The sequence below is a fragment of the Anguilla rostrata genome, chromosome 13, assembly GCF_018555375.3.
Source record: "Anguilla rostrata isolate EN2019 chromosome 13, ASM1855537v3, whole genome shotgun sequence".
Lineage (NCBI taxonomy): Eukaryota > Metazoa > Chordata > Actinopteri > Anguilliformes > Anguillidae > Anguilla > Anguilla rostrata.
In genome coordinates this window covers 25,127,279-25,138,498 of record NC_057945.1, presented here as the reverse complement: position 1 = coordinate 25,138,498, position 11,220 = coordinate 25,127,279, and the positions used below count along the sequence as shown (strand labels likewise).

General features: G+C 40.7%; 1 protein-coding gene across 4 annotated transcripts; it reads left to right on the top strand.

Annotated features, from left to right (window-relative positions):
- The first annotated feature begins 737 nt into the window (after window positions 1-737).
- On the top strand, window positions 738-8,741 carry inka1a (inka box actin regulator 1a). 4 transcript variants are annotated; one of them, XM_064305423.1, is made up of 4 exons: window positions 2,759-3,212; window positions 3,602-3,629; window positions 3,970-4,012; window positions 7,661-8,741. In XM_064305423.1, the coding sequence occupies exons 3-4, from the start codon at window positions 4,010-4,012 to the stop codon at window positions 8,579-8,581; spliced, it is 924 nt and encodes a 307-aa protein (XP_064161493.1). In that variant the 5' UTR covers window positions 2,759-3,212; window positions 3,602-3,629; window positions 3,970-4,009; the 3' UTR covers window positions 8,582-8,741. The 4 variants fall into 4 exon arrangements, with proteins under 4 accessions (XP_064161491.1, XP_064161493.1, XP_064161490.1 ...); XM_064305420.1 differs by having other exon boundaries at window positions 3,599-3,629; XM_064305421.1 differs by lacking the exons at window positions 2,759-3,212; window positions 3,602-3,629 and adding an exon at window positions 738-809.
- Window positions 8,742-11,220: the final 2,479 nt, after the last annotated feature.

Below are 11,220 nucleotides of genomic sequence, written 5' to 3'. Positions count from 1 at the left end.
ATAAATGATAATGGATGGTTGCAGTGCTGCCTCATTACTGAATGGCTCAAAACATCATGGCTGTTATAAAGGTAACATCCCAGTGCCAAGGGGCACCTTGGTGGTTTACATGTATGAATCACCAGGCAACTGTGAGGCCATGGTGTAGACCAGTGGTGTCAAACTCGTGCCATGGAGGGCCGTGTGTATGCAGGTTTTCATTCCAGCCTCAGATCTTGATTATATAATTAGTTAAATTATTTGCTGAATTAGGGATGCAGGTTTGTGCACAATGGTGACCCGACGTCTATGGTGACCCGCATTGTCTAAATAAAAATTTTCTTATATTCTGTGCTTCAATGCAATTAAACGCATATGGCTGAATGAGTAATTGGACTCAATTAAGGCAGCATTAATTGGTTGGAATGAAAACCTGCATACACACGGCCCTCCATGGCAACGAGTTTGACACCACTGGTGTAGACCTTGGCGAGAGGATAATTCAGTGTTCTTGAGAGTCTCAATGCTGTCCAATACACATATTGTCATGGTTCCTTATTCCGTTTGCTGTGCGGCGTCGTGTGTTGTGCTAATCGACGCCGTTTCGTGCTGATCGGCTACTCAGGAAACTGAGTGCCGTTTTAGGTAACTGAGTGTGGTAATCTTCAGGATCGCCTGAGGGCGCTCCGTGATTGCTTTTGATTACGACCGATTGTTTGCACCTGATTGAGAGAGCTTATATACGCTCACGTGAGATCTGTTCTTCGCTTCAGTGTCTACTTACGTACACGAAAGCCGGTACAGAGAAAAGCTCTCTTAGAGAAACTGTGGTAAGAAAAAGGTATAGGATTTTTTAATTTAGCTTTTGTTTTGACTAGTAGTAAGACACCTGTCCTACTAGTCACCTAGCTTTAATTCTTTATTTTCCTTAAACGCCTTTTGCCTTCCTTATTTACGAGGCACCCTTTTCTTTTGCTTTTCTTCAGACCGCACGGCAGTCTTCCTAAAGTTCACTCACTCCTTACACCTTAGTTTCGTTCTCCTGCTGAGACATCTACTTTGTGTTGGGATATTCCCCTTAGGATCTGAGTATTTTCTTTTCATTACCCCTTCCTCAAATCTCTTACTGAGACCTAGTGGTTTCCACTTCGGTTGTAACTTAAAGAAACCCCCTTCTGAATTTGCGTGTGGTCGTTAACACTTCCCCCACCCTCACACATACACACACACAATCTGGTCCGGAATTGTAGGCACCCTTGATATAGATTCCGAAAAATGTCAAAAACAACAAACGCTATTGCTGAGATATATAATTAATATTTTCCCTATATGTTGAATATTGTAATGATTCAATATAATCCTCCAAAGTAACATTTTTCAAATCATCATCATTGTTTTGCTGAAGGTCCACCTACATCCAAATTTCAGCCTCCTGGTCGAGGCAAGTAGGTTTTTGGCACAAACACAAAACATTTCCTGGCACACAGTAATTATGCCACTGATGTTAAAAAAGAGTCCCTGGACCACTGATAGCAAATGTGAATATGTACACACCACTGTCTTCATTCTGTAGAGATGCGTCTGTCTGTGGTGGGGAATTCTTCCATTGGATACCCTCGTTTAATGGTTCCAGTGTGACTTTGATTGAAACGAAACGAAAGCGTAGGGCCTATTTTCAGGCCCTTTTGTGAGAGTAATCTTTATATTTTTTTATCGCGAGTAATGGACGGGAGAGACATTACAATGCCTTCTGCCACAATAAAAGGAATGACAGAGCACTATCAAACATGGGCAGATATGGAGCAAAATTTTAATGGAACAGCCGGTAAATTAAAAACATTAAGTAGGTCTGTACAAAAGGGTCCTCTCAATAATGCATGTTGAAAAAGATAAGTAATTATTGAAAGCATGTCAGGCTTTTCAGTCAAGATAATTTCGCTCGTTATTTCTATTAAAAAACCAATAGTTCGTTTCCATTAGTAATGGTATCGGGTATTATGGGGGAACAAATGCATGACCATAACCATTAGGATAGACTATTTATCCATCTCTCACCCTGCATTCTATAGGTTGTGAATTACATATATTTATAACCACGGTCGGTCGAATCTGATGGATATCTAAGAGGGCTGAAGAAAGTGTGCCCACTGAGGACTGTGTCCAGGGTTTGACACGTGTTTATTTAGGCTACATTAAGTTAATATAATCATATTCAATTGTAAAGTTCAACTCACCTATAGAGAAGTAGCCTGTATGAATGGTAATCGTTATGATCGCACTGTTAGAAGTAAGATGGAAATGCTGGAATATTTTTTTTCCTCCATGGGGCGCGTGTGCGTGAAGCACTTGTCCTTCAGTGGATGTAGCGCTGCAGGTCCCCCATAATGCAAGCAACCCTATTATGCAAGAATGGAACGAATACCGTGATCCGAAGACAGAACCTCTGTTCGCACTAAATTAGTAGTCTATCGTGCGCTAATTGGATCTTCTGAAGTTGTACACTTACAGTCTACTTCTCACTAGGTGGCGACAGAGCTCAATTCACGTTGCCAGATCTCGAGGTCTCGATATCAACATGGATTGAGTGATGCTTGATTCGGTGGGTTAATTAATTAATTAATTAGTTTATTTATATATGACACTAGTCTGATTTCACACCTGAATTTAATTAGCTTAATTGGCAGATTATGTAGGCTACTGCAATAATTGCCCTTACGATTTTGACGTTTTGACGTTTGTAAATTGAAAGTCACCGGAAGATAATGCAAGGCATTTGTATTCATCACAGACCAATAACTGCAATATCAACAGAACATTATCTTCATCTTCAGGATGTGTCTATTCTGAGGCAGTTTATGGACTTGGGAAAGTATAGTGATTCCTATGTAGCCTAATGCAAACTGTAGAACTAAATTTGGAAAACGTCATGACTTGATCGACTGAATTACAGCTTTAAGAATTAAAAAAAAAAAAATGTGACATGAAATTTGAAGAAGCCTGCGTGTAGCCTCACATTGTCACGTTTGCGTCCTATAGTTCATAGTAGCCTCCTTGTTGTTGATTGTATTGTTGCCTAGGTTGTTGGAGTTTGACTTAATTTGAGTCTGAATAGCACCAGTGCCAAACAATTTTAAAATACTTTGGAATCAAAGTAATTCTCTGATATACAGTACCGTCTTTCATTCCAACAAAAGCGGAATAGCTTCTCTCACCGAATATACCATCCCATTAGGGTATGTAACCTCATATGGTTCTAATTGAACTCCCATGGCCGATTTTATTTATTTATTTATTTATTTATTTATTTATTTATTTATTTATTTATTTTTATCATTTGTACATCTTCGTTTGTTCTAGTGCATTGAAGATTGTACATATTTATATGTTTGTTGGTATATTACGTTTCCATTCAAGCCTGCATGTCCCCCGAAAAATTATTATTATATTACACTAATGTTGAAGTCAGAAACAGTTACGGGAATCACAAATACAGCATCTGTACAGCTCATATCTCGTGTTTTAAATAGTTCACGTGAACACAAAACTCCAGTTAAAGCGTTTTGCAACTACGACGTCATGTGTACAAAATGTTTTATTTTCTTGTTTTTTTTTGCACTAGAAGGCTGCTGCGTCGCCAGATCAGATTTCAGATACGCTCCTATTGGATGATTCAACTATGCGCAGTTCTGACTGGCTTTCAACGCACATGCTGCAAAAAACGATGCAGACAAAATCGGGGCGGAATTTCTCAGACCTGACTTCAAAATTCAGAGGGTTGTTCTGTCACTTGGCGAAATCACAGCGATACGGATTACTCGTTCTCACTGGAAAACGCAGCTATTGACAAATGTAATTCAAAATATTGTACTAACTGTAGAATTTTAAATGTTTAAGAATATATCTTCATGTAGGAATGACTACTTTACACTGTAGCATAATATTCTCATATAATCTATTTAGTAATTAATCATACCATTGGTTCTATTGCAGGAACAGCGATTCTGACTGAGTGACATACCAAGGAAAACAAATGGTAAGTTCTCAACATTTCATTGGTTTATTAGTATTTTCGTATTACGCTCCATACCATGTGGTGGGTCACCCAGTAGTAAAATATAATTGCTACAAATCACGCTAAATGCAGTTATCAGAAGAGTTGTCTGTGGATAGGCTACAGACATGTTCTCAGTAACTGGTTTGTTGCAAACATGTGCTTGCATCATTATACGAATTGCGTATAATTAAGGATCAGTAGCTAATTGTTAATGTCATGCATGCTTTTAAATTTTTTTTTTTTTTAAATAAAATTACGTTTGACCATTATTCATCATTTACAAAATTAAATCGGTTGCATTTTGTGATGCTACAGCTGCAACCACAAAATCTTTAGTTATTAACATTATGTCGACTGATTGGTATATTGATAAAGCTTCGTTGAACTTTCCCAAGAAACAGCTCTTAATTTAATAGCATTGCGCGTGGCATATGGCGTGACATCTGCAGCGCAATCCCACACCGCTGGGACAAGCATTTGTCCATAGACAACCTAACTAGATATTGACGTCTTCAGGCTATCGTGTTGTTCTTCACCATGTGTTGCAGTAAGCACAACCAAATGGTGCTTTTGAAAGTAGGCATACTGACTGTCCAAACCAAATAACAACTTGACGAGTGAATTAGCAGCCGGAAGATTTTAAGCTCTATACATGGGTTGATGGGGTAAAAAAAAAATTGGCTCGACTTTTCGAAATGCTGTTAATTAGTACAGTTATGTAAGTAGAATAACTTCAGATGTGAGTACGTTGGAACTGTTGTATGCGGGGATAACATCACTGTTTATATTTTCAGAATAAAGTAGACTATCATGAGGTTAACAAACTGTTAGGTGAACGTATTTACATTCTGTTAGATGTTTATGCATTCACTGACTTTGCACCAAAATAGTCTAATTGACTAAATTATTATAAATGAGACATTGCATAAACTAACATATTTCATGTAAAATACTAAATATTTAATGTAAAATCTCCAAAACATTCTCAAAGGTACAAACCAATGCTGATTGTGTACATAAGCTATGCAACTATGCAAGCACGCTCTCTTTATTTTAAAATATTTTAAAAATCTGTGTAAAAAACAACATACATGGTGCATACTTAAGGCATAATTTATTCATAAGTAGCCATGATTTTTTCAACACTTTTGAGCAGAGCTAACAGAAAACAAAAGACTGTATATAATCTTTTTTTTTTTTTTTTTTACTTCTACAAAGGAATACATGTGCAAATGCAAACCCCTGTAAATAAAGATCCGTCATACTTGTAGACAGGTGGCGGCCTTGTGGAGCCTTTAGCTTAGACAGCGATATTAAGGTTTAGCCTTGGTGCCTTATCTCTGTACTGAGAGCGATTCGTGTTCTCAAGTTGCAGCGGTAATTAGCAGAGCAGCGGTGAAAGCAAACGGAAGCAGGGGTGTAGGGGCGGCGGGGTCGCAGCAAGCCTCTAATGCTTCAAACCACAGCTCAAGGTCCTCTGGCACCCCAGAAGCCGTAGTGGGTTGTGGGCGCAGCCGCAGGAAGTGACAGCATGGAAAATAAAACTTTCTTCTGTTTGAGAGTTCCAAATGGAATTCTGTGGGTTTGAAAGATGCAACACTTCCTCTGTTCTCTACAATCCCTCATGCATTCTTGTGAAATAAAGGTTCCCCCTTTCTTGCTGAATAAAACAGTTGTTTTCCCAGCTGTGATAACATTTGGTTGTCACTGATTTCTCAGTGCAGGTCTGAAAGTTTATAATGGGGAGGTGTTTTATACATTTGGTGAATGCCGAGTTAATCTGCTGAGTCTATTGAGAGAAATGTAATGTCAGTGAAAATGTAACCAAAATTTCACTCTAAAATTTTATGTTTTTGTATTTAATCATTACTTATTCTGCGAAAGTTTCAATGAGAAGATGCCCTAGAAATATACTTATATTATGACTACCAATCTTAAATGAATGCGGTTAGCTCATTAACTGACTTTGCAATAATGTCACAGAAAAGCAGTTTTTTGTTCGAGCCATTGAGCATTGTGAAACACATATATGAATAAATGTTTTTTCCAAGATCTTTCAAAATGATAAAATCTTCAAAATACAGAATGTGCTCACATGCAGTCACAGTCCTGTCTGTTTACACTTATGTAACGAGTTCATGCCTGTATGAGCTGAAATTTCCAGTTTGATGATACTGATAATGATTCACTGCGCACCCTTTCAGTTGTACTCCCATTGTTTAAATTTAAGTGTGCACTTTCCCTACCCATTGGATGATTTTGGCCTTTTCAAATTTCATACCATGAGTCAGACTGAGTGGAAAATTCTGTCTTTTTGAGTTTACCGTTTTATGTTTTGCTCATCTTTTTTTTTTTTAAGGGCAGAAAGCATTTCCCTTCCACATAGTTCCTGCAGTCTCCTTCCACATGCCAGCTTAAAATCTTAAACTTAATGTATGCATTTATATAAATTATTTATATTCATGTATATATTCTTGTACATATCTTATGACAAAAAGTGCTTTGCAGAAATAAAGCACTATAACATAAATAATTCAGGACTACACAAATAACAGGATACCCTTCATTATTAAGGATTTCAGGCTTCCCCACCATAAAGAGAGGTAAAATAAAACAGTAAGACAATACAAATAGGATACTGAATTTTATAGGATAAAGAAATCCAATTTCTAAATAAACCAGATTATATCTAAGTATATATGATATGGGTTTGAGCTGATTCAGAGTCTAATTAAGCATTTGCATAACATTTTGATATGAAGTAACATTTCAGGTTTTTTTACTTGAATGTATTAAAACTCTGTAGTAAAATTCCTCAGGCATGGAAAGGTGGTTTTAGGATACAATATGATGTAAGTGCAAGGAGGTAGTTTTGAATTGACAGTAGTTCAGTGCCGTACCACAGTGCCTTCGGTGTGGGAAAGTATTTTTGGATCTAATGTGATGTAGGCGTGGAGAGGCAGTTTTGAAAAGCGTGGAGCTCGCCGTTGCATTGGGCTTGACGGGGGAAGGGATTATACCGTTTAGCGTGACGTAGGATTGGGGAGGCTAGTTTTGAACTGAGTGCAGGCAGTTGGAGTGTTGCAGCGCAGCAGGTGTGGGAACCTGGGCAGGTAGAGCAGGTCTCAGTACAGCTGAGGAGCTGGGCGCGGGCTGGGAGCCTTCACATAACAGCGCTTCCTGGGGGGAAAACAGGACACGTCACTGAGGCGAAACTTAGAAAGAGACACATGGACCCTGCGAGCCTGAACCTGTCCCAGGAGCCGGGCTAAAGGGGAGAGGCAGTGACTCAGAGAGGAAACCCCACTAGCAAGAAGGAGGAAGAGGGAGGGAGGGGAAAGACGTTGAATCTTCTATACTTTATAGCGCTGTTTGTTTTTCACTATAATGAGATAAGAATCTCAGATTCCTTCTGTTTTACTTTCTCTCCACTGGGAAATGTATAATTAAATATGTCTGACGGTCTTTGATGAGAATGGTCACAATATTAAACAGTGGTGCAAGAAAAAAGACTAATTTGCTGGGTGGCAGTCACATTTGTTTTTAACTCCAGCTGTGAAACATAGGCCGTGATGGAACACTGGGGGATCTGTGTGTGACCGACTGTCCTTCTCCCTTCCCCCTCAGCTGTGCCTGCGGGAGTCTGGAGACTGCCTTCGGGAGCAGATGCGCTTCATGATGAGGTCCCTGCAGGACCTGAAGCAGATGAGGAGGACCTGCGTGGCCCCCGGCCGCCCGTCCGCAGTGGCGCGGGCCTGCCAGCAGAGGGCGCTGCAGCGGGAGCGCCGAACGCGGCTGCGGTCGTCGGAAGCCAGCGAGGCCAGCACGTACGACTCGGCCTGCTGCCTGACCGCGACCGCGGAGGAGGAGGAGGAGGGCGGGGGTAGTCAGCTCAGGCTGATGTCCCCCAGCAGCGAGAAGAGCCTGGAGTTCGACTCCGGCTACTCAGAGGCTTCCTGGCACGACGAGGGCGTGGTTCTGAGGCGGACCAGGAACGTGCGTGTCTCCACCAGCGCCTGCCTCCGCACAAACCGGGCCCCCGGCGACCGGGTTCGGCCCAAATCCACTTCAGACGCTTGCCTGGAGCGCTGGACCTCCTTTGAGGCCAGCAACCCTGAGGACTGGACCACGTCGCTGCTCACGCGCGGCCGGAACCGGCAGCCGCTAGTGCTGGGCGACAACAGCTTCGCCGACCTCATCGAGAACTGGATGGACCTGCCAGACTACCCCGACAAGGCCGAGCTCAAGCCCGCCGCGGGCCGCCGCCTGGCCAAGGACTTCCTGGTCAACGTACGGCGGAAACTGGCGGGAATGGCGAAGAACTCAGAGGGGCGGGGGAAGCCGGCGGACTCCTCTCGGGAGAACTTGGCTTCAGCGGCCCCCAAGCGCCTCTCCTGCCCTGTGGGCTTTCAGACGCGAGTGCCCTTCTTCCACAAGTCGCACACAGGCCTGCACGAGCTGGGCACAGACTTCTACCGCTTCACTGCCCTCATGAAGACGGGTAGCCGGCAGCCAATCATCTGCAACGACATCATCGGCTACATCTGACTGTTGTCAAGGCAGTGGGCTGCTTTCTCTCTGTATCTCTTTCTTGCATGGACAGTTCCCAAAATGTGAATTTATTTTTATATGATACATTTCTGCCAATATTAATGTTATGTGTGTTGTAATAATAAATGCATTTTCATCAGGAAAGATGTAAAAATAATGTCTTTTTGATGGAGTCAGTAATTCATGTATTTATTTCAATATTTTCAGAAAGTACACATTACATTAATGGAATGAATTAAGTCATTGAGTTATGAAAATGAATGCTGTTACAGGCAAACAAATACCAACGATGTAAATTAGTCCTGGAAATGTCATTAAAGAGTCAAATTCAAAACCCTCCCTTGAGCAACTACAAAGCAGAGCTAATCAAAATCCTAATGACAGTCACGCAGGAAAAAGTCACCTGATTCCAGTTTTTGTTCTGAGAGCTTTAAAGCAGCCTTTTACCATGAAATACACTTAATGATCAAAGAGATGTTTAATCAATTTCAGAAGGGGAAATGTGATTATCATCATTCGTTTATCCATCAGTTTATTAAGGATGGTGACACCAGAATCCGAGGGCCCCTAGAGTGTGGGAATGACAGAGTTTTGTTACTAGGCCTTATGCTCTGTGTGCTATTGACAGTAGACTGAGAATAACACAGATCCTCCAGGTGTCAGGCTCCAGAATAATGTGCTCGGTTCAGGACACACACAGTTGCTATTAGAAAAATAATTAACAACACAGAGTACCAAATTACAATTTATTTTACTCCCAAAATCCTCGGGTAATCGGCTTTGCCAAAACCATTTCTAGAAGACAGAAGTGCAGAAAGGTTAGAACTGATCTTGCTAGTCATAAATAATTCACCATACATAAACAAACAACACAGCCTTAATGAGATTGAATAATTTAAAAGCAACATTGAATGCCATTTTCACAATTTGTCAGATGTGCAATGATGTGCCAGTGCCAGTGTTTTTGTTCTATAATTTAAGTGGACATGCTGTACCAAAAACTTTCACAGGTAAACACATATTTGTATGTAACATGTAACTTTTCTGTGTGGGACTGAAAGAGAAATGCCTTGGAATATAGCAGAGCTCCATTGTACACACACCACACACTTTGAATAGAACATGTTAATTTCCCCCAAAGGAACATGGTATCCATGTTAAAACTAAAATATACAACAAGCACAAAAAACTCTGAGCACAGTTCATGACACAAAAAATAGACAACAGAAAGTATAGTAAAAAGACAATATAAGAGATCCCAGCATCCCAAAATATATTATTAATATTTAATTTTATTTATTATTAATAATAATAGCTTATTAATATAGGCAAAAAACATGCCTGATGGCAGAAGCTTATTGGTTCTTGGGAGCTTAAGGGACTGGCATGTGAACCAAACCAGGCTGCCATGCTCAAAGATAGGACAAATTTAACAATGGATCTGTATAATGTCAACAGGACTGATTGATGGGCATCTAGCCTTCATAATTTACACAGAAAAAAACAAGTGGGACTGGTATCTCAAGATGAGCAATAACCGAAGACAAAATACAAACACTAATAGAAACCAAACATGAATAATAATATTCGCTGCAGCTTTTGGCCAAAAGCCCAGCAAACAGAACAACATTAACACATTATGACACACTGAAGGCATGACACCCAATATCTGCACGGCGGAGAAAGGAGCACAATCGGCACACCGCTGTGGCGAGAGGAAGCCCCGGGCGACCGCGGCCTGTGTTTGATGAGGCCATAGTTGCGTGTCCCAGGGGGGCACAGTGGTCAGCCAGCAGCTGTGTGCAGATGGAGACGAAGCGAGAGCCCGGCACAGTTTATCCTCTACCTTTTATTGAGCGGAACAGTGGCTTGCCTCGTTTAGCCTGACCCTGCTCTAATGAGTCAGAGCCAAGTCAACCCATCTGCACTCTCCTGCTAATGAAGGGAGGCTATTATTTTAAGCTGTGTACTTAAATGCTTTTTTTGTGTGTGTAAGATTTTTACTTTAAAAACGCAAAAAGGAAACAGCCATCACACTTCGGAAAAGAAAGCAACACTGGATAAACATAATGATTCTAATCTCATCTCAATATATTATGTCCAGTTTATGACTTTAAGATTAAGATTAAATGTAGAATAATATTGCTAGAACAAATAATGAAAGGATTTTACAATCCAGGCACTTTCTTAGTTTCTAAGGTTACACTCAAGTAGGCAGCTCCACCAATCTTAACTTATTCTGAGGATGGGGGCTTAGTGGAGAAAAATGACTCTGCTACTCAACTGTTAGTCTTTGACTGTTTACCTAAGCAGTTCAGAATAAAACGAGGGGCTTTTTCTACTTGCAGCCAGACGATGAAGTCAGCGCCTTCCTACAGTGGGGTCTTAAATAAGTTTAAAATTAACAAGACCTATGAACAAGGTTCTGTTTTGGTTTACAGATGTTAAACCTTTCATGAACCACTATGTACATTGAGAGGCATGGCATTTAAATGGAACAGCACAGGGTATACATAAAGCCTGTGTATTAGGAAAGTGGGGGAGGTGTTAGTGGAACAGGGAGTATGCTTAAAAGAATACAGTGACAGTTTCATAACCTCACAACCTTTTTACAATAGGTTTACAAGTCTCAGTGG